Here is a 27,230-nt window from a genome sequence, read left to right on the forward strand (position 1 = left end):
TTTCTTGATCTCTAGTTTGTTGCCACTTTTGGATTGTCTTCTATGTGAGCTACTAGAGGGGCATCCACTCATCACATATTTCACATTGCAAGTTTATAGATTTGTGCATTTTGACTACTATTATGCCCAATGATGCTCGCCTTCCTCCAAGGTGTGAATTTAAAGAATCTGGAGAAACTTTTCTAGCTTGAGTTCTTAAAGGACATGTTGGTTGGGATAGTCTTCTTTGCATCTGGGTGCTTGTATCCACTTGATATCTTCACTTTTTAAGATTGGCTCATCTATTTTTTGCATTGCTATACTCACCTTGATTTTCTTCATTGCTATCCTCCTAGGTAATAGATGGCTCAATTTTTTCCTCCTTATCTATGATATCTATTATTGTCATGTATTTTCTTTCTAGCTCATACCGTGCTAAACAATCAATGGTAGAGAAAAGAATAAAAGATTAACTTTGTATGAAGAGGGAAGATTTGAGGAAAAAACAAGAGGTAGAGCAAAGAGTGACTCTTTATGGAGAGGTAGAGCAAAGGGTCTCTTTGTATGAAGAGGGAGACATAGAGGTTAAAACAAGAGGGAGATAACTTACGACGTAACAACCTCATCAACTATGTAGATTAGTCACCTCTCGCCACAATTTCCAAATCCCCACCTATAAAGTACCTCCATTTAGGACAATGGCCAACTGATCCATCATAGTACATTCCAATCAAAATTTGGCATGTTCTATGGCCTCCTCGATCTCCTACATATTGTTGTTGTTGGTGTGCTCGAGTTAGAAAGTGTAGTCGGACTCTCATCGAGTTGGTGGTGTAGCCAACTCCATACTCCTAGGAGTCTCACTAGCCCACTATTCCATTGTGCCCAAACAATCTGCATGCATTGCTCCAACATAAGACCATCTTGGTCTCAAATGCTTAAGTGCCCAATGAGGGGCTAATGCTCGATCTCATCCTTGCTCTTGTGGATGGCTTGAATGAGGGTACTCAAGAGATGCCACCACCCTCTCATAAAGCTCCACATCAATGGCGATCCCTCTACTATGAGAGGAGCCACTATGAAGATCCCTCGATGAGAGTGCTATCACTATCCTTGTGTGAAGGGTGTGTCCCTTAGAAGCATGTACTCAAAGCAAGAGCTTCCAAGGTTCAGAGCCTAGAGCCAGACCCCTGACAATAACCTTCACCAACATGGCTATGCTCTACATCTCTACATTAGTTAATACCCATGCCTCCCTTTGCCTAGGGGAGAAACAATGCCTTCTAGGTTACCATGGCCCATGTGTTTCGTGTGCCATACGAGCTTGCCCAAAGAAAATTGTGCATCAAGTGCCTCATCTGCCCCATGCATGCCCGGTGAAAGCACTAGCACGAGGCAATGAACCAAGACATCACCAATAGGACTCCTTCACCACTTGACCAAGGTCCAATAGAGTGCTTGCAATGAACACTCTAGCATGAGATAAATCTATTGCTCCAATGCAATATCCAATCACACTTGACAGCCCATGTATCTTGTCATCTGCCCCCCAAGAATCCAATGGTAGCTAAGGTCAGCACCCCAGGATTAGATCTCCTCAGAGCCTATGCTAAAATTGATTGACTTATTCCAGTTGGTCGTAGCTTTCGATACACCTCTAGGAAGAGGGAACCCTCTCTATGCTCTCAGGTTAGCCCTATATGAACAAAGCTATATCATATGTGAACAATGAGTCAAGAACCTCCTCCTCTAGCCAAGTCCAAAGCCACAAATCCACCAAGCCGGCTAACTTAGAATAGAAGCACCCTAACGCCCCCGCCACAAAAAGTAGGAAGGGGGATGGGGGGTAGCCTTGTCATACTAATTGGAACAGTGAGAAAGCCTCCCCAATGTGCCCCCTATGAGGACTTGGCTAGAGCTACCTACATAAAGGGAAAATTTTCCCCGCACCCACTCATCCAAGAAGCCCAGCCTCCACATGATGCCAATGTTGTAGAGATATGGATGGAGCGTGAAGCTCAAGACAAAAGCTATGTCCAAAAGTGAGATCGGGTGCCATTGACAGAGATCTACTCAATCGCCCTTTTTGGGCTCAAGCATATCCAGCCTTGGGCTAGCAATTGGGGGGAGCAGCCCAAAGTTGAAAATCTCCTAGAAAGCTAATCATAAGGGAGTGCTGATGTGCCCCCCAAAGCAGCGAAGTAATGTTGAGGGACAAACCATCCTCCCCTATATTCTTCATATAGGAGGGTGGCCTCCAACTGTGCCATGATGTCTAGGATGACCACCAAGGGGGTGTGGGCCTAGCTCTCCGCCCATGCTGCCACAACCTTTGGTGTGTCCTCCTCTACCTGAAAGCATTGCCAATAAAAGGAGGTAGTCATCTCCAAGATGTCCTATGGGTCAAAGTGCATTTGGCCTCCCTCCTCTCTCAATCGTTGGAGCTGAACAAATGGATACATAATGTTAAGGATCCCTATACTGGTATCCTGTATCGCCAAGCCCATCCACACTAGACATCCCACTCTGCATTTACCTTATCATACACCTTCGGGGCTAGGGCCTACCCCACTGAGATGGAGAGTAATTCAAATATGTGCAACGTTGCAAAAGGGGCATCACTATACTGAGTGAGTGAACTTCATTGATTAACTTAGATGAAAAGTAGTCTAGATCCATGCAACGCCACATAAGAGGCATGACCAACTTCAAGCATACCTTCAAGGTCCAAATCCTAAGGAAAGAGGTTGCAACTCCCAACTCATTTGCACACTAGTTTAGGGACCCCTGTGATACTTAGTTGAGCTTCTTGCTCCTCTCTAAACAAATCACTACAACCACGTATGTTACTAGGGAAAACAATCTCAAAAATGGCATTCTGACCATGTGCTAGCAATAGCTCCGGACCTATCCATCCCAATCATTCCTCATCTCCATCATCTAGACCTTCTCAAAGAGAGTCGAAGCCCACTGCTCATGGCTTGTGGCTGCAAAGCTAAAATCCTAGAACGAGCAAGTGGAGATACCCACTATTCCCAATGATTGCCCCTCTTTAAGAGTTGCAAGATTAGTACTGCGACTAGCATTGATAGATTGCTTTAGCTAGATGCGACGGCATGGACTCCCTCATGAGAGCGGCATTGGCTATAGCAATAGGTCCTTACTAGGTTTTAAAACTGCTAGCTCTGCCCCATAAAGATTTCCTAATTCTTCTAGCTAGCAGCTCATGGCTGGAGTAAATTAAAGTAGAGGGGACTCGTCATTACGTGATGTTGGGGACCTCAAGATAATAGCTCACTACTTATGGAGTTCTCCAAGAGCTCAGAGAATCTAGTAGTGCTCCCTCATAAAGGTGGCCAAGATGTGATATACCCACTGGGACTTCACTTGGGACATTGTAGCTTGGTTGACAAAGGGACAACACACTTTCTCCATAGAGATGGTCTCTCCAACCCACAAAATTGAAACATAACATTGACATCAGTAAACAGCATACAAATGTGACAAGTTTCAAATCAAGTTTTAAAGAAATACCAAATCAAGCAAAAATAAAATTCCAATTGCATACAAAATCTAATGATTGAAATCCATAGATTCAAAAACACATATACTTGGCAAAACGTAATGGAAAATGTCAAAGAAATAGGAATTAAAATAGTTCATAACTAGCATTAACCAAATCAACCCATGCTAATATTAAATATAAATGTGAATACATTAGCACATATAACATGGTAAAATGATAATAGACAAAACTAATATCACATACACAAACCGGTGACAAAAATGCCACATATAAAAATCGGTGCAAACATACATAACAAATAAAAGGACATTGCATTAAAAACATTTAGTCCTTCCCTCTTGCCAAAGACCTATGTTCTCTCCGGAGGATGGCGTCTAGGAAATGGTGGCCAGCATCACAGCCTGGAATATGTAGCACACTGCGGTATAGTAGTGGGGGGGCAGCAGTTTTGCTTGCCAGCCACCCTCGTCAACGTATGGCATGATATCATCTACACCCTGTAGGCCACATGGGAGCAGGGCAAGGATGGATCTAGGAAAACTCCCAAAAGGCAGGGGCAGCTCTACAAGACATGACATGTCAGCAGTTTTTACATTCTCGCGGATCAAGGAATCTGCTGATTGTACAGCCCGCACACCCTGGTTTTTGGCACCTGTTTCCGTATTGAGAAGCAAGTAGCATAGCAGCCAAGCTTTCCCTTTTGATTGATAATAAATTTTTCTTAACTGTATCGTTTTCAATGGACAGGTCTTTGCTCCTCTCTTTTTTTTGGCTTTCGGAGGCCGGCCGGTCATAGTTCAGCAAGGGATTATTTCTTTCTTTATTATTTGCTTGGCAATTCCAACTTCATGTTGGGCACCACATGTAACCTTAAAAAGGTCACTCTTGCATCCTGTCTCCTGCTTCTTGCTGCAAGAGCCGCAGCATGATGCTGTGTTTCTGGACATGCACAGACAATTAAAATTGCAAACCTCAGGCATGCACCCCTCTTTCATAAGGCATTGTCTCTGCAAGCATTTCTTGACTTTCTGTTATTAATAAAATGTTCCTGCACACAATGCAATATTACAAGATTGATTCCATTATTCACTCTGTGCACTTGAGCATAAGCTTCAAGAAAATTCAAAAGAGAAGATTTTCACAAATACATGCTCATACCAAACTGTGAGAGAGTGTGATCGACTTCACATATATTTCAAGTCCCTGCTTCATGGATTTTTCGGTAAGATATTATTCCACTCAAGTATAAAAGAGATGAAATGAAAACCCAACACCAACGTAGATCAACCACATGTGACATGTGACATGTTCCTGGATGTATTTTTATCGGAATGATCATGAACTTGGAACTTTTCAGTTCTCATTCTGACAGGAAAGGCAGAATCAAAGAGGTAGACATCGAGCCTGCTCAGATCAAAGAGCATGGACATGAGAAAAAATATGTGCATAGGAACTTTGTATCATGACAGGTCTTTTTGAGGGAGAGAAACTTCCCCCACCCAAAAATTTCCACCATTTGTGTCCTGCTTGTCCTATCAAGAGATTTGGTGTTCCCCTTTTCACATTCTTACAGGTGCACGTCCTTTCCTTTCAAACATTGCCCGGCATGACATAGAGGTTTGAGCAAAGTAAATCCTTTTAGACCACAAAAGTGAAGTCCCTGTGTTGCAATTTCTCACACTGCTCCAAGCCTTCATAATAGTGAAGATACATTTCTCCTTTGGGAGCAAACATTTGTCATTTGTACTTAAAACTGATCTGCATGTACTCATGTCGAAGAACAAGAGCCCAGTTCTAATAGAGCCAAACCTCTCATATTAGAAAGGCTAACAAGCAGCAACATGCACCTGGTCTTGTCCTCTTTCATTAAATTATTAGACTAAAGGGCTCTCAATTTCAGAAATCTTTCCTACGTTGTTTTTCCCATTTACAGACAACGTATGACCTTTTCGGCTTTTCTCATCTCAGCCTCATTGCAATGATGGTAATCGTTCGTACGAACAACAAAGAACAAAATGATGTAAAGAGAGAATATAATTCTAACAGATGAACACTGAGATAAGGACAAAATAAAACATCTTGGACAGTAGCCTTCTAATACCAGAAAGTAGTGAGTAATGTTTGCTGGAATCACAATACAGGCTTTGTTGTAGTAGACTACACATATTCTCTCTATCACAAATTTGAAAACTCTTTGTGGTCCCAAATATGAACCTTGATGGTAAAACCCTTACAGATAAGAATGGTTTAGCATGACTGACAATGCAAAATCGTCCTAGAGTCATCAGCAACCCAATTTAATGGCTAATTTGGAGAAATTTTTGAGGGACATGTGTACAACCCACAAAACCAATTCAGGGCATCTGGAGTCAGTACATCTCCTTAAACCTTACAGTTGCTGACTGCAAATGTTTCTGGAGGCATCCAGTGTGGCCTTGTTTGATGCTGCATATCACTGATGGAGCCAAATGCTTGCCAAGAGATGATGAGATCTTTCTCCAGCTACAGAACCAAGCAATTAGTCCTCATATTTGTCATTTATGACCCTCATGACTTGGTAACTTGCCAACATCAAGTCTATTGAACAGCGCAAGGCTATTGAACAGCGCATACTCCTTACAATAGCGATTCAAGGAGAATCATCTAATCAGCTTGCATTAACACAAACTGTTGCAAAGATTTTTGACTCAGTATATCCATGTCAACCATTCTTTTTCTTCTGTTGCAAATCTTTCAATGTGGTTGCCTCTCCAATGGGCGGCAATACAGAGGAATAGTCTCCAATCTGAGTTGACTTAGCAGCACCAAGCAAGCTTAATTGTGATGACAGAGGCTTCGCTGTGCCTGAGGAAGCCTGCTTTGATTGCTTCAAGGACCTAGGTGGGGTCTCTGAAGACTTTATCGACCTACAATCACATATAGTTTTCATCTGGACATGGTCTGACAACGATTTCCCTGTGATGAATAGTCAACCTCCTGACGTTTGATGCCTTCTTGAAAATAAAATGAAATGAATGCTGCAAAAGGACCTCCACCCACAATCTCAAGGATGAAAAAGAAGTAGACCCTACCTTCTTTTGCTGTTGTCCTGGTTTGCAGGACGCAGAGGTGTCCTTGGCATTGTGGCAGGCAAGTCCTGTAAACAAAAAGAAAAGATGATTCCTGTAAACAAAGAAAAGAAGAGAATTAAGGTGAGGCTTAGCATTGTATGATGAGCTGGTTTTGGAAAGTACTATTATCCAAGGATGTTGCAGCAACTCAGCGGGAGCTGCTCTTTGATTCTTGTCCCACCGTAAACAGCACTCCAAAAAGCTAACAAAAAGAGTGTCATTGCATCCCGTAGCTGTTCCCAGGTCTTTAGTCCCAGGCCAATGTTTCTTTCCCCATGAATTGGGAACGATTCTGGGATTGCTGTTGCCATCTGTGTTTCATTGCTAGAGTCAGGAAGATCACAAAGAAGTATTAAATTGAATAATTGCATAAAGCAATCTTTGTTGGTGAAGATGTGCCTAACCAAAGAACATTTTTTTGCGGGTTGCCTGCTCAAGGACTGAACGAGGTGGTACCCCTAGAACCTCCATCATGCATGCTAACTGCTCCACTTCATTTTCCCCTGGGAACAACGGGTAGCCTGCACTTTCATTGAGGCAATCATCCAGAAATCTTCCAGTAAGTATTAACCCTTGCCATAGCCCAGAGCCAAACATGGCCCAAATTGTTGCAAATGTCATCAAAGCTAAGTCAACAGATGCAATATATTGTTTAGAACACAAGGTTACCACGAGATACCATCATACCTGTGTAGAGTTCAGCCAGGATGCATCCAAAGCTCCAAATATCAATCATTGTATCATAGGGTATGCCTGTACGTTTGAAATCATTCACAGAGCTCTCTCTCTCTCTCTCTCTCTCTCTCTCTCTCTCTCTCTATATATATATATATGACAATTCACGAAAGAAGCCAGTCATCATCAATTTCGAATATGTTCAGACAAGAGACAGGATGTCTTAAAACAAAGAGCCAACCTGAAAGGTACCAAGGTCTACATTAATGAGGAGCTTATTGCTTACATTATGCAAATTGAGCAAAGGAAAGAAGGCATAAAGAGGGTCATGGAATCCAAGGAGAAGGGAAAGTGGCCAGTGTACAGAGACGTGAGAGTCATTATCCAAGATAGGAACCCCAACCCCTTCCAAATAGGATACACATCCTGTTGTCACTTGCCCTTTGGAACGGGAATTATACATTGTGGTTCTTGCCAGGCCATTTTGCCAAGACTTTCCAAGGGAAAGATCTCGTTGTATACACTGAGACGCACCAAAGCCCAGAAAGGGGACTACCCATGGTACATGGGTGGGACGTGGCAGTCCAGATAACAACTGGAGACTCATTTGGATGGACTACGAGGGTCTAGAGGAGTAGCAGTCCTTTTCCACTCTCATTCCAGGCACAAATCACAGTCACTAGTATAGATGACCATCCCTGTTACATGTTGGATGCAACTCAGGAGATCATAGACCACGGATGTGTACATAGCAGCATGGTATTTTCCCCAACAGACATCTCACTATGCCAGACTGCCTCCAGGGGTGGAAAGATCTCACCATTCCTAGCACTGTATGAGGATATCCAGAGATACAAGCAACTGGGTGAGGTTCTACGTGTTGGGGACTTGAATGACAGGACCAGGAATTGGCTCGCAGAGATCCCAGATTTCCATGAGGATGTGATCATGCTCCCATCTACACTGGGAGAGCTCAGCTTTGGTTGCAGATCAGAGCATTTACATACCGGGGCCACTGTCACATAGAATGGGAGGTACCTACTGGACATGTGCAACACCCATGAGTTGCTCATTAGAATGGGTCACAGCGACGGCCAGGATCAGAGGGATATACATGCTGCCCTCATGGGGGTGGCCACAATGTGGTGGACTACATCATCGAATCCGTGGCCTTCACTTCACAGATATCTGATCTCAAAGTCCACACCCTCATGCCAGGAGCAGACCACTACAACTTATCCTTCAACCTGTCACTCCCCAGCCTATTTAGAACATTCACAATGCCGCCTTATCTACATACTACCAATATGACTTTGACTACTCACTAGATCACATATATGATAGCTATCTTGCCACTCTCTAAGAGCACATAGATGAGCAACCAGAAAGATGTCAAAGCTCTTCTCCTTCCTAACTGCCTCCAACATCACTGCACGGCATTCCTTTCGTTACACACAGGAAAGCCATCAGAAGGATCTGTACCTCAAAATAATTTTTATGATGAGTGCAAAGTGCTTAGGCATCGGCATGCTCAAACCAAACAAGGACACCCTGATCAAGAATAGACTGGAAAAGAGTGTCGACGGGTCTATGCATCTTGGGAGAACAAATGTGATTCATCAAAAGTAGCCTGAGACTTTTTCTGCCATATTTGGATCGCCAGAAAACTTCCATAAAGACAGACATGAAAGATGTAAGATCTGCCTTAGTGAACATGATCAATGGTAAGTAAAATTGAATGTATGCCACAAGGATGGACTGCACTATTCGAAGACGAACGTGCAAAGGCCAGGTTGCCAGTTTCCAATACTCAAGCTTTTTCCGAAGCTTAGCCAAAACCCAATCAGTTTGTTGTCCGCGAGTGAGTTCCCACCCCAAAGGGTAACCAAGATGACGAACAAACTGAGTGGGTGGAATGATATCCCCGGGCCATAATAGACTATGCCAGTCCTTGGAATGCAAAGGGAGCAGCTTAAACTTCTAAAAATTAACATGAAGACCAGCTGCCAAACCATAAATAGAGAGGGCCTGCATCAAGGCACCAAGATCATGGGGCGTATTCTTCGGGGTAAAGAAAGAGTCATCAGCATAAGCTTGAGCAACCATGCTGGAAAAGAGTGTCGACGGGTCTATGCATCTATCTCGGTGGCGAGTCATCTCATGTAAGAAAGCGGCTAGGCATCGCTGATTCGGGAACTGCAGCATGTGTGGGAGGGGGCCGAATCCATCGCGGAAGAGGCAATGGTACCGGCCTCAAATAGCATAATAGATAGGACATCTGAAAGCAAAGTGCTCCTCCGACTCGATCTCCTGCAAGTCGCAAAGTGGGCAAAGGCGGCCCTCTCGTGGGATACCCTCTGCGCGTCCGCTCTCGATCCGTAATCGGTGTGACGAAACCCTAAACTGACCGAGGGAGATCCAGAGCGCATGTGGTAGATGAAGCTGTGTGTAACCCGGAGGTGTGATGAAGCCCTCCAGTGAGATCTGGAGGCAGTGTCGGCGCTAGAAGTCAAGCTTCACAGGAAGCTCAGGGTGAAGAAACCATGTCCGCCAGGTGTGGAGTTGGAGCAGATCCGCTCGAATGAGCCGGTTGACCTCCTGGTCAGTGGGGGTGAGGGGAGATGGTGGAGCGTCGAGGCTGTACTGAAAAGGAGGCAACCGGTCTAAGTCGAGGCCCAATCGGGTGAACCAACTGGAAAGACGACTATACCAGCATCTCTAGTCCCCATCAACGGATAAGGCCATAGAGGAGGATAGGGCTAGCCAAGGTAGGCGGAGACGACCGTCGGAGGAGGAGCTGAAATCCCTGACTCTGTGTAGATAAGTGATAGCCTGAAAAGCCGCATCGAGCTGTAGGGGTGAGGCGCTGAACTCTGCTAGAATGATCTGGTGTGGTACCGATGGTTTGCTGCGGATCATCCGAGCAAACATCAGTATCTGTAGGCGCTCGACTCGAGCCCACTCTGTGTCTAAAAGGTCGGCTCCCCACCACGGGCTACTGTACATGCCTGCTGGGTGGACCAAAGAATCAAAAAGGAGAGACTTGGTCCGCGGGTCCTAGAAGTAGGGGTGGTAGCACTGTCGCTCCAGCCTGGCAAGAGCGGCGTAGCCCCGACTGATCCTGGCCTACATGGCCCAGCGCAACGTGAAGATCGGGCCTGACAAGACAACGCCCAAGTATGTGTAAGAGTCAACTATCTCAACAGGGTCGCCGGCGAAGAGGAACTGCTCTCGGTGCATAGCGGGTCTGAAAGTGTTGAAGATCATCACCTTGGTTTTCCCAAGGTTGACCTTCAAGTCATGTGTATCACAGAAGACCTGAAGTCCATTCAGGTGTCGTTGAAGACCAGTAGCAGAAGAGGATAGTAGTACTACATCGTCTGCGTATAGGAGAATCTGGATGACAGCGTCCGCAAGAAAGCAGCCTGCACCTCCGAGTGCCCTGATGGTGGTCTCGATCTCGTCGATGTAGAGGCCAAATAGAGTCGGTGACAAGGGACATCCTTGTTTGACTCTGATAGTGCTCATGATCTCTGGGGTCCAGCTGGTGCCAATCCTGACCTAGCCCGTAACCCGCTCATAGAGAGCTACTACTGCCCAGATAACTTCTGAGTCGTAGCCTAACTCCTGCACGCGTCTGACGAGTCGGGCGCGGGAAACGGTGTCGAATGCCTTGCGGAAATCCACAAAGCAACAATATACTCTCTGTCTCCTGTGTCTGGCCTCCTCAATGATCCCTCTGAGTGTAAAAATGTGATCGTAAGTCGAGTGATCCGGCCTGTCCGGATGCCCTGAGCCCCTCTACCTCTGCGCGAGCCCTCTGCGCGAGCACTGACCTCGCCATCTAACACTGATGCATAGATCTTGGACATAACATGTCCAATCATGATGGTCCTGTAATTCCCTGGATCCATGGGATCCCCTGCTTTGTGGATGGGTGTGATAGTGTTCAAGGTCCAGGCTCTGGGGAACCCGTGGCAGACAGCTTCATTGAACATCGTTGCCAGGATAGGGGCTAGAGTTTTGATGCCATAGGCAACAAACTCTGTGCATAGGCCCTCATGATCCTTAGCTTGGCCGTTGTGAAGCTTAAGCGCTGCATGGGTGACTCCCTGGGTTGTGAAGAGGGTGCAAGAAGTGGGGCGGGGGGTGGCTGAGAGGTCGGGAGGAGGCTGATCAGGGATATCATAGAGTGTACGTGCGTAGGAGTGCCAAAGGGAAGTGTCTGTGAGGGGGGAGGGGGATCGGCGTTCTAGGAATTTCCTCCAGAAATCCTTGGAGTTGCTACTAAACAAAATGTTCAGTAGCGTATTCTCATTCTGGCGCAGGAAGGCTAGCTTCTTGCGATGGACTAGTCGACGATAATCCCTGGTGAGATGTGGGTTGGCCCTAGCGTTTCGCTGGGTCGTGAGTCAGAGTGTGCGGCATAATGCTTTACACTCGTCATCATACCAGCTATTGCAAGGGGTGGAGCCAGCGGGTGGAGGGCGGGTGGACCAAGTAGTGGAAGGAAAAATGTGGCGGGCTGCATTGTGAAGGGAGTGGGTGATAAGGACGGCTCGGTGATCTAGAGAGGGTATGGTGTCTATGTGTCTGAGGAGGGAGGCTAGGTGGGCTGAGTAATCAGGTGAGAGGTTATGATCAAAGTGTATATCATGATAGGTAGTGTAGTGCGGGGTGTGGCTGGGAGGGGCTTGAGGCGCAAGGATATGAAAGAACAAGTAAGTGTGGTCGGCTCCTGGGGGTAAGGGTGCAGTACGGAAGTCAGTGATCTGTGGGGCTAAAGCAGGAGATCCCAGAATGTAGTCGACAACACTGGCTCCTCCGCCATGTGGGAAACATGTGAAACCAGAGGAGGCATGCCACCGGTCTAGTTCATTGTAGATGACCAAGTCATGTATATGTCCAAGGTCCAAAAGAGCCTGCCCATACGCAGTAACGGGAGCGCGACTGTCAGCCGAGGAGCGGGGGAAGCCCGAGTCCTCTGTGTCCATCTCAAGTAATAGGACCGGATCTGAGTGGAAGTCCAGGAGTGACGTCTGATGTGCACCTGTCCTTGCGTTGAAATCCCCAACTAGGAGGACCTCTCCGCGTCTGAAGAACTCCACAATGTCTGAGTAGAGATCTAAATAGGGGGATACCCCCGTATCCTCACGTAGCATCCGTGCGAAATGTGACGTCTCAGGAGGAAAGTAGCAGACTGCAATAAAGAGGTCGCGTGTGGAGGGGCGTCGAAATCGGAGCCATAGGTAACGGGCATGGACATCCCGTCTAACCACGGATATCAAGCTCGTGAGTGCTGAACGAAAGAGTACTGCAACTCCGCCTGATCCTCAGACCCCCCCAGTATATCTGGTCTCCTCGCGGAATACTGACTCCCAGGTATAGCCACTGACCGAGGGGAGAGGGCGCTCGGGGCTCTGATGTGTCTCTGTATAGAAAACAATGTCGCGTCCAGTGTATGACTCTGAGAAGTTCCCAGGGTCAGACCATAGGGTACCATTACAGTTCCATATGGTGCATGCCAAGGGTACTGTGTGCTGAGTCTGAATCTCATAGACCATGTCTCCCTATTTGGAGGGGGAATCTGCTACCGTGTCTGAAGTACCTGGTGGGGCTCGACGACGAGGGCCAACTAATAGGCAGCCATCTCGAACGACAGCCCACTTCCCCTCCTGACGGACTACATCTCGCTAATGAAGCAGGGTGCGCCGCTCTTCCACCTGCATAGGTGTGAGATCCTCATCCATGAAGATAGTAGGGTGGTCTCGTAGTGTAGCACGCTGCTCGAGTGCTGCAAGTCGAGCCTGAGTATCCCTCAATCGGATGATGAGTGGATGTGGGCACGTGGGGTCCCATCCTGTGCGCCATGCATGCTCGATCCCATGCTCGACGAGGCCGAGGGTAGAGGTCACGAAAGCAGTCGCGTCCGCTAAGGGGGTGAGTGAATCTGCGCGGGGGATACCTCGTAATCAGATGTTGAGAGCCTTATTGGCCCTCTGTTCCTGCTCGGCGATGGTGGCTCAGACTGCTGCTTTGGGTGCCCGTCTCGCAACGTCCACCAATCTGGTAGTCTCCGCAATAGCAGTCTGGATGGTAGCGATCCGCTCCTCCACCTCTGGTGGTGCGTGGGGCCGCTGTGACTGTAGCAGTGAGAGAGACAACCTCCTGACGGAGGTGAGTGATCTCCTAGCGCATGCTCTGAATAAGCTGATCTTGTGCATCAGACAATTCCCTTTCAGTGAAGGGATGTTCAAGTTCCAAAGCCTGAGCATCAGACAAAATTGGATGAACATGCTGCAAAAGAAGCTGACGTGCAGACACGACCCGAGGAGAAAGAGTATCCAGATGCCCAAAATGAGTGGAGAAGTGCTGCACACATAAATCAGCAAGCTCTGAACGAGATGTTGACCAAGAACCATTAGGCATCCGGATCCGACAGATATTGGCAGCCTATCTTTTGTAGTGTAAACTCTTAAAAAATTGCTTGGAAGAGCAGCCTTTATCCAAAAATGCCCGTTCTCTGGATCAAGTTTCCCGTTTAGCAAGCTTTCTACGATCAGTAGATTGAAGAGAGAATTAAGCCTGACATAAGAGCATGCTTTCCTCTGAAGACAAAGGGCGAAGATGAGCAAGCTCAATCAAACTCTGACATGTAAATTTGGCATGCGCTACAGCCTCCCTTGTGGCTTGCATATAGGATTTGCCATAATCTCGAATAACTTCTTGCATCCGAGCAACAAAAGCCTGCCAGGCATTATCCAAACCAATGCGTATCTGACGAGAGAGAGGCTGAATAGCATCAGAGACCAAGGCTTTAAAGTCAGCATGCTCCAGATAACTATTATTAATTAGCAAAAGCCTTCGGCAAGGCAATCTGTCAGTGGGAAATTCGTTAAGGAAAGCCTCAACCAAAGAGGAGCATGATCCGAATGTGTGAAAGCATGATCAACCCAAATTTGACAAGTAAAGGCATCACAATGATGTGAATCAATCTGATACCATCTGTCCAAGCGTGCCCGATAAGAAGATTGAGCACTATGCTGAAAGGTATAACTCGGAAGCATGGGCCGTAATTCCTTCCAGGCGCAACTGAAGCAAAAAATCAGACCATGCCTGTGTTTCAGAAGCCAACATATGAATGTGGCCTGAGGTGTTGTCACCCGATTGAGGGGCATTATTAAAGTCACCACAAATGAAGGCATGTTGTCGCCATGGATAAGTATGCATGGCAGCCCAAATCAAAGCTCTATCACGAGAAGACTGGGGGGCATAAACCGATGCAAATTCAAAAATTTCCCCTTGAACGAGGCATTGAACAATAATCCATCTACCATGGCGATCATTGAGAGCCACAACAGGTTGAAAGTCATGCTTTACCAAAAAAGCCACACCAAAAAAGGAGTGCTCTCCAGCATAGAAGATATCATAACCAGCAAAATGGCCTATTTGACCAGCATACATATGCTGATTATGCTCTTGCAAAGCAATTATATCAAGCTGCAATTGCCTGATATACATCTAGACCAGTTTCCATTTGCGACCATCACACATTCCCTGTACATTGAGAGTAACACACTTCAGATGATCAAGCATATTTACAGTTATGGGCAGGTATGTACAGCAACTAACGGGCTGTCTATGTCTGCATTTCCACCTCAATGTCCACGCCTCTGCCCTGGGATGAAGCATCAACCTGAGGAGAGGACAAAAGTGCAGCAACTTCTTCTTCAGGAAACAAGGTCCGATTTGCAGTCACAGCAACCCAGGTCAAGCCAACACCAGAGTTTTCAGCAGGTGTTTTCCCATGAGAGGATACACCACTCCAAGTCCGAGAAGGCAAAGGTCGCCTGGGGGAGATCACTTTGCGAGGAGTTTGCCATCCATCAGTCAAAATTTTTTCCCCCTTCCCCTGAGGTGGAGAGGACAAAGGCATAGGAAAAGAAGCATTACCATGTGAGACAGCCGGGGGTTTGCCTTTGTCTTGAACAAAGAAAAATTGTTTGACCCCTTTGTTTTTTACCACAGAAGAGGCATTTGCATTCTTATTCAAAGGCTGAACCATTTCAGCTTGCACTGGCATCCGTGGAGCTCGGGAAGGGCATTGTGAAGCCATGTGCCCAAATTGCTTGCATTCAAACCAAGCACCTGCAAACAGCCCCCACTTGAGCTTGTAAAAGGCACTCCCAATGGAAACATTATTCACAGTGACCGAATATGAAGCTCGAGTGGGATGATCTGTATCCCACAAAATGCAGAAGCAATTCGAATCGTGGTGGACATACCACCTTACCGAGGGAAGCTGCAATTTTAGGTAGAAGAGAAGACAAGCATTGAGGAAAATCCACAACTTCTACCTGAATGCCTGGTAATCCCGGGTGGGAAACCAAGGCAGAACATGGACCATCTGCTGGCCATAGAAAAGAGGAGAGTGCTCTAGCAAAACCTGACGGTGCTCCTCATCAGCCATGATGATCTCAAAAAAGCCCCTCGCTGCATAATGAACTTTTTTGACATAAGAACCACCCAGGGTTCGAGTCAACCAATTCCCAACATCTGCAGCAGCAGGCATCCGTCCTGGGAAGAAAATTATAATGGCATGCTTTGCATACTCCTTAATTGGATCAAATATATCATCCACTTCCACCATAATGCCAGTGGTGGGAAGTGATCTTTCCAACCTTTGCAGGTGTCTTCAAACCCTTCATGCATAACCTCATAAACAAGCTGAGCCTCAGCACAGTCATGAAGGGAATCATCTGAATCCATCACCTGTTTTTGTTTCTTGTTGGAAACCGACTTGTCTTTGTGAAAGGTTTTCTCATAGGAATAATCCGCCATTCGAGTTAAGGAAAAAACTTGGAAGCAGCAATGCTTTACAAGGAGGAAAGCACAGCAGGTACAAAACTGTACAGTGTTTTCTGACTATATGGATGAAATCGTATGGATTTTTGACAGTACGAAAAAAAAAATTTTCCCCCTGACAGGCAAACTGTACGGCCTCCCCAGACTGTACGCACTGTACTGACAAACTGTACGGAATTTTCTAACTGTACAGACAAAATCGTATGGATTTCTGACTGTACGGATTTTCGAAAAAATAATTTTTCTGACAAGCAAACTGTACGGAGTTCCTCGATTGTACGGACTGTACGGACGAAATCGTACGGATTTTTGACAGTACGAAAAAAAAATTATTTTCTGACAGAGCGTACAAGACAGAAAACAGACATCAAAAGGAACCTCGAGGGTGTCAAACTGAGGGAGAAACAAGCAGCTGTAGCATGGGAGCACGAGGGCTAGCACGGAATCTCACTCTCTCTCACACACACACAGTACACAGACACACACATATACCTATACACACACACATACATATATATACCACACACACTTTTTTTTTTTTTGGGTGAAATCATTGATTGATTATATTATGTGTGTGTGTGTGTTGTGTATGTATGTATGTGTGTGTGTGTGTTCACACACATACACACACACACACACTCTTGTTTTTTTTGGTAATATCCAGTGCAGTATATTTATATGTTCATAAATTTACAAGATGGAAAGTCTCCGAAATGGAGAGGATCTCAAAGATCAGAAACATAAAAAGAAAAGCTCTATGCAACAAGTATCCATATCCCCCTCATGGCAGGCATGATATAAGGATTGCCGCAATGAGGCTCGGAAAGATTCATATGACTTGTGAATCTACCAACCTAAGTATGCCAAATTATGCTCACTCCAGATTGTCCAAAGAGCCCAATATCTCACCCAAGAGAGAAATAGTGAGTGTTGAGACAAAGACCTCATAAATCTGCCAAAGAGCCAGAAATGTTTCCCAAAAATGTGACTCGGGAAACGGAGCCAAAGATGATCTGAAATTTTCCCGAGGAGGTTCCTAGAACACGAGCAGTGCCAAAGCAAATGAGGGACAGTCTCTGAAGGAGCCTGACATCTTAAACATGTGGATGGTACAATGCGACGTTTAGCAAGCGTGACTCCCACTGACAATGTGCCTATCATGCATCTCCAAAGAAAAAGTCTTTGTTTCAATGGCATTTTACACTTCCATAATATCCAAAGATTCTTCCGCCACCATGAGAGGGGCTTCCTTATATGCCACAAAGTATTAGCATATTGCTGAATCCATGGAGCAAGCTGAAGAAGGCTGTAGACTTTGATGGAGGTCAAGGCAAGAAGAGGAACAGATGCGTGCATGTAGCAGAGGGTTGCAATTGCCAATCCATAAGCCTGTCTGTGTCAGCCATAGGAGGAACAGGTAGAAAAGGAAGTAATAGATCAGCAATTTTCTTCCATATGGACCTATGGTGCATTCCCAATGCATAGGAAGCAGTGGCCTGGGGAAAAGATAAGACATAGCCCTGATTATCTACCACATCATTTATGTATCTAATTCCCAATTTCATGAGATTGTATGCCCGAACAGGTTCCTGTAAAGCGAGTGGAATGTCAAAGATGGCACTCCAATGAATACTTTCTTTCCTCATTGAATTTGTCCCCGAGCAATTATCAAGAGCCCATTTGACCTTAGAAAGTACTTGCTTCCAGTGAAGTATCAGAGCAGTAGAGAAAGGACAGCCTGGTATCTTCCCTACAAATCTCCCAATGACAACCTCCCAATGATCAGTAGTCCAATGACCATAAGCACAAGTCCTCATGTTGACACACATGGATGCTATCATACAAGTCCATGGCTGTTGTTGGCAGAAAAAAGTATGGAGCATAGTCGCCTTCCTGGCAAGTACATGATATCTTATATTGAGGACATTGAGTCCACCATGCATCCTAGGAGAGCACGCCATTTCCATCTTCATCAGTCTCAATGCTTTCACAGCAATTTTTGTCCTCCATAACATCTCCATTGCTTGAGACATAAAAGCTGAAATATCTCTGGAGGACCAATGCAGTAAATGCAAAAAGAGCTGGACATAGGACATTACAATGGACTGTACTATTCTGAGCCTGACATGAAGTGGCCAAGTAGAAATTTTCCAGTAGTCCAGTTTATGTTGAAGTCTTTGGAAGATCCATTTTAACTACTGCTTCCTGGTGATATGCCATCCAATAGGATATCCCAAATGCCTGACTACATCTTTGGAATGCACCACCTGACCTGGCCAGAGAATAGAATGCCAGTCACATTGTTTCAGGGGAAGCAATTTAGATTTGTCAAAATTGACATGCAATCCCGCTGCCAAACCATACAATGATAGGGCGCTCATCAGCATGTGAACTTCCCGGGGAGAATTATGTGGCATAAAGAAGGAATCATCAGCATATGCTTGTGCCAAAAAAGATGCAGCCCTAGGGATTTTAAGACCAGTCATCTGTCCTGTGTTTGTAAGATGATCAAGATACATTAAGAGGGGATGGGTCGCAATGGCATAAAAGAGAGCACTAAGAGGGCAGCCCTGTCTAACTAATCTGCCCAATGTCCATGACCGAGATAGATGACCCCCAAGAATGCACTGAGAAGTAGAGCCAGAATAAAGCCAGTAAACTGCATTTGCTACCTTGGAACCAAAGCCCATCTTTGTCATGATTTGAGAGATAAAATCCCATTGAACAGTGTCAAATGCCTTAGCAATATCTACCTGCAATATGAGCACATCTTGATGTGAATACTTAGCATATTCAATTGCAGTCAAGGCATTGGAGATATTATCATGGATTTGTCTGCGCGGCACAAACCCATATTGATGAGAATGAAGTCCCGCATTCAGTAGCCCGTGAAGCCTATACACAAGCATTTTGGCAATGAGTTTGTAAACTACAGGCATCAAAGTAATAGGCCTCCAATCTGAAATATGGTCACACAGATGTTTTTTGGGCACAAGTTTGACTATGCCATGCTTCCAAGAGTTCAGCAACTGATTTTCTTGCCAAGCAACATTGATCATTTGCAAGAGGATGTCTTTCAAATCATCCCAAAAGGAAATATAAAATTCCACCGTAAGGCCATCCCAGCCAGGGGACTTGTATTTACTGAGGTGGAACAATGCATTATCAAGTTCTGTGTTAGTAAAAGGTCTCTCCAAGATAAGAACATCATCCATTTCCACTATTTCAGAAACATATTGGAGGAATTCAGTCCTAGCATCAGTCATTTGATTGGATGGGGAACCAGGAGCAGAGAACAATTTTTGGAAGTAATTTTGGCATTCATCTTGGAGATCAGAGAAAGAGTGTGTCCAAGAGCCATCAAGCTTCCTTACCCTTAGACATGAGTTTTTCTTTCGAGTAGCATGTAACCCCTGTTAAAAAGCTTTTGATGAGCAGCCCTTATCCATGAGGGGTTTCATTCTTGCCCTGATCTGCCATTTATGCAATTTCCTCTGATCATTAGCAGTCAATTTAATCTGAGCATGTGATAGGGTATCATTTTCTGAATCAGAGAGAGGCCGCAACTGATAAAATTTAGTCAATTGTTGTGCTGTCCTTTTTGCCCAGTTCACCTCATTCCTCAATTCAGTCATGTGCCATTTGCCATACTCCCTAATGACATTCTGCATACGAGAGACAAAACTGTCCCAAGCATAATTCATGTCCTCCTGGGCATGCAAAGGCTAGGGATGAATTGCAAGTCTGATCATTTGCTGGAAATAGTGATGTCGGAAATGATTGACATTCAATAATTTACTGGAAAGAGGTGGCAAATCATCTAGAGGCATGCCAAGCTGCAAATTCATCCACAATGGGGCATGATCTGACAAGCCCAATGAGAAATCTATAAAGAGATGAGGGCTAAAATCTGTAAATTGTTGTGGGCAAAACAAATACCATCTGTCAAGCCTTGCCCAATATGTTGTAAGTCCATTATGATGAAAAGTATATCCATGCACTGACCCTTGGAGTAGTAGCCATAAATCTTCAGCCTGCACGGAAACAAGCATGCTATCCCATTTCTGCCTTTCCAATGATAGCATATGAGATCTTGAAGCGGTGTTATCTCTTGATAGGGGGAATTATTGAAATCTCCACAGATGAATGCATTGGATCTCCATAGATATCTACATAAAGAATCCCATAATGAAGCCCTCATGGCAAAGGTTTGGGAAGCATAAACTGATGCAAACTCAAGAATATCACCATTAACATTACATTGTATGACCATCCATCTGCCACTGCTGTCATTGAAGGCCAACTGGGGTTCCAGCTCATGTCTAACCAGTATGCATACACCTGAGTAGGTAGTGGTACCAGCATAATATATATCATAACCGCCAAAATAATCATGATGACCAACCTTGGAGTGTTGATTATGTTCTTGCAAACAAACAATATCTGGCTGCATTCTATGTACATAATTCCAAAAAATCCTCCACTTGGAGACATTGCAGAGGCTCTGTACATTATACGTAAAGCACTTTAGTGTTTGGAGCATGAGAGAGGTATATACAGGAAAGTATCAAAATAAAACAAGACATCAGAGAGGCAAAGCCTCTGCCTGCATGGACTGCATTCCTTCATGATCCATGAAAGACACAGCATTTTCTCCTCCTTCTGAATCACATATAGGGATGCCCTTCTTCAATACCCCCACCCAATTTTGAAGGATAGGAGCTGAAGTAGAAGCCTGTCCGGGTGAGGGAGAAGAAGCATCCCATTGACGAGATTGAAGGGGGCATTGCTTCAATACAACCACCTTCTTAGGTTGTTGAAAACCATCCTGATCAATCCCTACAGAGTCTTTCATCTTCTCTTTTTCTTTATCTTTTCCTTTTCCAGCAAGTGGCTGCACCTGATTGATTGGTTTGGCATTCTTTGCTCCATTTCTATTTGCTGTCTTAGCCTGCAAATTCTCTTTTTTTTCCCGTGTTTAGGGTGGCAAAGCATTGGGAGGGGGCTGATGCAGAACCATCGGGCATTCAGAGGCTAGATGCCCAAACTTGTGGCAGGCAAAGCAAGCTCCTGCAAACACACCCCACTTTAATTCAAAATACTTTTTCCCCAATTGTACTCCCTCAACTTCAACTGCAATAGAAGGAGGGGTAGATGTGTCAGTGTCCCAAAGAATGCAGAACCTGTTACGGTTTCCCATGGGCCGTGGAGGGCAAATGACCTGTCCCAAAGAAACAGCCAGGGCAGGCAACTCTTCACGCATATAATCCGGGAAGTTAACAACTTCAACCCATACATGACAATGATGTCGTATAATACTTTGGTAATCCTTGTTTGGGGACCAGGGCATAGCATGTACCATCTGCTTCCCATAAAACAGGGGAGAGAACTCAAGTAGCCTCTGCTTGCACGAAGCATCAGATAAATGCACTTCATAGAAGCCTCTGGAAGCAAAATACACTCCCTCTACAAAGCATCCTCCAAGGATGGACTTAATCCACTATGCAACATCACTAGCCGCTGGGATTCTTCTTGGAAAGAAAATTATGACAGCAGTTTGAGACAACTTCCGGAGAGGATTGACAAGGGATGGCAATTTCAATTTGTACGTGACCTCTGGAACCGGTCTGCCCCATTCCTGTCGTGACTGCTGAAAGTCATCCTTAAGGGTGTCAAACATGTACTGGGCTTCCACACTAAATTCATCATCTTGCGATGCAGGCTCTGAAAGGCGACGCTTAGCATCTACAGGTCTTTCTTTTCGAGCATATGTACAAACTTCCGAATCTGAAGCCATAAGGGAACTGTGGCAAGACAAGAAGGAAGAAAGGAGCTAGCAGACACGGGACTGTATGGGGAAGTACAGGAACAGCAGATGTACGGACCTGTGGACAGGATTGTACGGAAATTCGGAGAAGGGACTATACAGAGAAACCGGGCAGCAACCGTACAGTTGTACGGAAACTGTACGACAGACAGGACAGCAACGTACGAGAAAAAAACTGTACGGCAAACAGCGTACGGGGCTGTACGGAAAGCAGACGGGACGTCAACGTACGGAATCTGTACAGCGACCGTACAGATGTGCGGAATCTGTACGGCTGAAAAACAGAGATCGCACCACAACACACACACAAAAGACGAGGAGCTGCAGGAGGCTGAAGACAAGGCGAAAAAGAAACCAGATGGAGCGATAGAGAGGCAGCTGATAACAGCGGACCATAGGCAGCAGTAGGGGCAGGTCAAGATCACCAACAGAGCCAAGTGAGGGCTGGAATCGGTGCCATGGCTAGAGCTCCTCTCTCTCACACACACACACCTCTTTTAGATGCACACACACAGACACACACACACACACTACACACACTTTTTTTTTTTTAAGTGAAATCTTTATATTTCTGTGTGGGAAACCTCAAAAAGAGGTAAAAACCCACCAATAAGTACAAGGAAAAAGTTTTTACAAGTAAAACCTCAGAGCAAAAGTCATGAGGTAACCAAGTAAAAAGTTACATATCAAGCTGGAGGAGAATCAAACACAGCATCCTCCAGCTTCAAATTGTTGCTCTGTAAAAACTGATGCAGTGATGAAACTACACCATCAATAAAAACAAGCTTTTTTTTGCCCTTATGATTCTTCTTGATATAGGTTGAATCAAAGGGTCAAAAACCTGTTGTAGCATAGGATGGAAAGATTCCAATAAAAAAGGTACTTCTGCATCCCTGACAGAAGAAAACTCTGGCACAGGCATCAAAGCCATAGAAGCTAACTCAACATCTGTGTCTTTCGATAAAGAAGCTACATCTGATGAAATAAGATTTTGCATTTGAGCTTCATTCGGAGGATCAATCTGAATAGGAGCAGGGGCAGTATCCTGAGAAATAACATGCGTATCATCCTGTAACTTGCCCTCTGCAATGGTTACATCCATATCCTGAGTAGAAGAAAACTGATGGTGCTCAAACAGAGTGCAATCCTGAGCTTCTTCAGCAAGAGGAAGATTTGCCTGTGATTTATCAACCTTCCTCCAGTAGTGCTTCGGAGCAGTAGAGGACTTCACCAAAGAAGTCATAGCAGAAACCAGAGGAGAAGGGAGAGTAACCTTGACAACTGAAGAAGGAGCAGGTGGTATGGGCCTGGATATGGAAGGGCAAGCGCGTGCAAAATGGCCAACCTGTCGGCACCGATAACATGCAGTGGGGAAAGATGCAAAATGGAGCCCGATGCGCAACGGATGAGCAAATCCCAAATCAAGATCCAGAGTGGATGGCACGGGCTGCATCATATCCCACAGAATGCAAAGATGAACATCACGAGAGGCTTGCAAGAACTCCTGTCTCGGAATATGGAGAGGCCTTCTCAAAAAAGCTGCAAGATTGGAAGATGCTGAAAAAAAGGCACAGGCAGCACTTTGAGAGTGATCCAAACCAGACAGTGAGTCAGAAGTGTTGCAGAAGGATCAAAAAGTGGATCCCAGGGCATAACATAAGCAAAGAAACCCCCTCCAAGGACACCAGCATCATTAACAAGATGCTCTACCACCTCAGTCGAAGAGCATTGGGCATAGTAAAATCCTTTGCCTAGAAAGACAAAGGAAGAAATAGAATCCAGACCCACTGCAACATCAGCCCAATGACAGAGCTGAGCTGAAGATAAAACCCTACCCATGAAGTAGAGGCAGACTCCAAATTGTTGAGCCTGTCGAAGACCAGAGACCAAAAGGGCAGAATCCATGGAGCAAACAAGCAGGGAACTCGATGAAGGAACTTCTGTGACAGAGGCAGAGCACAATTGGCGAAGAAGATCCAACCGGAGTGAAGAAGAAGGGCCATCAGATCCATCCAGCTTTGCCGATTTGATAAGAGGAGAGGCAGGCAGACCACCATGCTTTCGGCAAAGAAACACACGAGTAGGAGCAGGGGCAGAAGGAGGTGTCAAAGCGGAAAAGACAAAAGGGGGAGGTGGCTGCGCAAAAGACTGTACGGTCATCCGTACATGCTGAACGGTCGACCATACAGTCTGTACGGAAGGCCATACAATAGGGACAACGGACTGTACGGGAGGGTCTGCAAAACACGCAGAAGATACGGGAGACTATACGGGCGATGGTACGGAAGGCAAATCGAGCGAAGATTGTACGGATATCCGTACAACTGACGGCAGCTGTACAAAAGACGGACCAGATAGTAGGGGTGTAGCGAGGGACTGTACGGACGAGGACTGTACGGGTAGAATCAGGGATGAAGACGGGGCTGGCTGCGCAAAGGCGGATAGCTCCATCGCACTCTCTCACACACCTACACTACACACACACACACACACACACACACACAACACACACACACACACACACAATACACATAAGCACGCACACACACACATATATACACATATGCACACACACTTTTTTTTTTTTAAGTGAAATCTTTATAATTCTGTGTGGGAAACCTCAAAAGAGGTAAAAACCCACCAATAAGTACAAGGAAAAAAATTTACAAGTAAAACCTCAGAGCAAAAGGCATGAGGTAGCCAAGTAAAAAGTGACATATCAAGCTGGAGGAGGATCAAACACAGCATCCTCCAGCTTCAAATTGTTGCTTTGTAAAAACTGATGCAGTGATGAAACCACACCATCAATAAAAACAAGCTGTTTTTTGCCCTTGTGATTCTTCTTGATATAGACTGGTACCCGAAATTTTTGAATCAGAGGGTCAAAAACCTGTTGGAGAAAAGGTACTTCTGCATCCCGGACAGAAGAAACTCTGACACATGCATCAAAGGCAAAGAAGCTAAATCAACATCCGTATCTTCCGATGAAAAAGCTGCATCTAATAGAGCAGGGTTTCGCATTTGAGCTTTATTCTAAGGATCAACCTGAGTAAGAGCAGAGGCAGCATCCTAAGAGAGAGCATGCATATCATCCTGTAAAATGCCCTCTACAAGGGGTACATCCATATCCTGAGTAGAAGAAAATTGATGGTGCTCAACAAGGGTGCAATCCTGAGCTTCTTCAGCAAGAGGAAGATTTGCCTGTGATTTATCAACCTTCCTCCAGTAGTGCTTCCGAGCAGTAGAAGGCTTCGCCAAAGAAGCCATAGCAGAAACCAGAGGAGAAGGGAGAGTAACCTTGATAGCTGAAGAAGGAGCAGGAGGAACGGGCCTGGATGTAGAAGGGCAATCACGTGCAAAATGACCAACCTATCGGCACCGATAACATGCAGTGGAAAAAGATGCAAAATGCAGCCTGATGTGCATCGGATGGGTAAATCCCAAATCAAGATCTAGAGTAGATGGCACGGGCTGCGTCATATCCCACAAAATGCAAAGACGAATATCACGGGAGGCTTGCAAGAACTCTGGTCGCAGAACATGAAGAGGCCTTCCCAAAAAAGCTGCAAGAGTTGGAAGATGCTGAAGAAGAGGCACAGGCAGCGCTTTGAGAGTAATCCAAACCGGACAGTGAGTCAGAAGGGTAGCAAAAGGATCAAAAAGTGGATCCCAGGGCATGACATAAGCGAAGAAACCAGCCCCAGGAACACCAGCACGACTGACTAGCCGCTCCACCACATCAGTCGAAGAAGCGTGGGCATGATAAAATCCTTTGCCCAGAAAGACAAAGGATGAAATACAATCCGGACCCATTGCAGCTTCAGCCAACCGACGAAGCAGTTAAGGATTATGCAAAGCGTGCCATTATAATTTTCTTCCCAGGACGGATGCCTGCTGCAACAGATGTTGCGAATTGGTTGACTCGAACCCTGGGTGGTTCTTATGTCAAAAAAGTTCATTATGCAGCTAGGGGCTTTTTTAAGATCATCATGGGTGCTGAGGAGCACCATCAAGTTTTGCTGGAGCCCTCTCCTCTCTTCTATGGCCAGTAGATGATCCATATCCTGCCCTGGTCTCCCACCCGGGATTATCAGGCATTGATTCGGCATCGTTACCCTGTTTGGGTAGAAGTTGTGGATTTTCCTCAATGCTTGTCTTCTCTTCTACCTAAAATTGCAGCTTCTCTCGGTAAGGTGGTATGTCCACCGCGACCCAATGGAAATTCGAATCGCTTCTGCATTTTGTGGGATACAGATCATCCCACTCTAGCGTCATATTCGGTTACTGTGAATAATGTTTCCATGGGGAGTGCCTTTTACAAGCTCAAGTGGGGGCTGTTTGCAGATGCTTGCTTTGAATGCAAGCAATTTGGGCACATGGCTTCACAATGCCCTTCCCGAGCTCCACGGATGCCAGTGCAAGCTGAAATGGTTCAGCCTTTGAATAAGAATGCAAATGCCTCTTCTGTGGTCAAAAACAAAGGGGTCAAACAGTTTTTCTCTGATCAAGACAAAGGCAAAGCCCCGGTTGTCTCAAATGGTAATGCTTCTTTTCCTGTGCCTTTGTCCTCTCCACCTCAGGGGAAGGAAAAAAAATTTTTGACTGATGATGGCAAACTCCTCGCAAAGTGATCTCCCCCAAGCGACCTTTGCCATCTCGGACTTGGAGTGGTGCATCCTCTCATGGGAAAACACCTGCTGAAAACTCTGGTGTTGGCTTGACCTAGGCTGCTGGGACTGCAAATCGGACCTTGTTTCCTGAAGAAGAAATTGCTGCACTTTTGTCCTCTCAGGTTGATGCTTCATCCCAAGGCAGAGGCCTGGACATTGAGGTGGAAATGCAGACGTAGACAGCCCGTTAGTTGTTGTACATACCTGTCCCATAACTATACATATGCTTGAACATCTGAAGTGTGTTACTCTCAATATACAGGGAATGTGTGATGGTCGCAAATGGAAACTGGCCTGGATGTGTATCAGGCAATTGCAGCCTGATATAGTTGCTTTGCAAGAGCATAATCAGCATATGTATGCTGGTCAGATAGGCCATTTTTGTAGGCCATCTTCTAGTGGTTCTAGTGATGCCCTATAGGCCATGGTATGTGCCTTGTACGCATAAATGTAGGCACTTGTAGTGTTAGTGCCTTTTAGGCCACATAGGACACTTAGTTCTGTGTGACACCTAGGACACTTAGTCCTAGGTCTAGGTACAAGTACCTTGTACTCCTATTTTTCATTATCCTAGTTGA

The 27,230-nt window shown here is 45.5% G+C and overlaps 1 protein-coding gene across 1 annotated transcript in view; it reads right to left on the reverse strand.

The window, feature by feature from the left end:
• Positions 1–5,630: 5,630 nt before the first annotated feature.
• The window catches only part of LOC147899617 (uncharacterized), a 53,414-nt gene continuing 31,814 nt past the window's right edge, over positions 5,631–27,230 (reverse strand). The window contains exons 10-14 of the mRNA XM_087377823.1: positions 7,303–7,368; positions 7,020–7,136; positions 6,739–6,926; positions 6,577–6,641; positions 5,631–6,411 (exon numbers count right to left, since the gene is read on the reverse strand). Of these exons, the coding sequence (XP_087233949.1) occupies positions 6,207–6,411; positions 6,577–6,641; positions 6,739–6,926; positions 7,020–7,136; positions 7,303–7,368 (641 nt within the window). The 3' untranslated portion in view covers positions 5,631–6,206. The remainder of the gene's footprint in view (positions 6,412–6,576; positions 6,642–6,738; positions 6,927–7,019; positions 7,137–7,302; positions 7,369–27,230) is intronic.

The sequence above is a fragment of the Dipteris shenzhenensis genome, chromosome 8, assembly GCF_047967505.1.
Source record: "Dipteris shenzhenensis isolate YYH24624 ecotype China chromosome 8, Dip_SZ_1.0, whole genome shotgun sequence".
NCBI lineage: Eukaryota > Viridiplantae > Streptophyta > Polypodiopsida > Gleicheniales > Dipteridaceae > Dipteris > Dipteris shenzhenensis.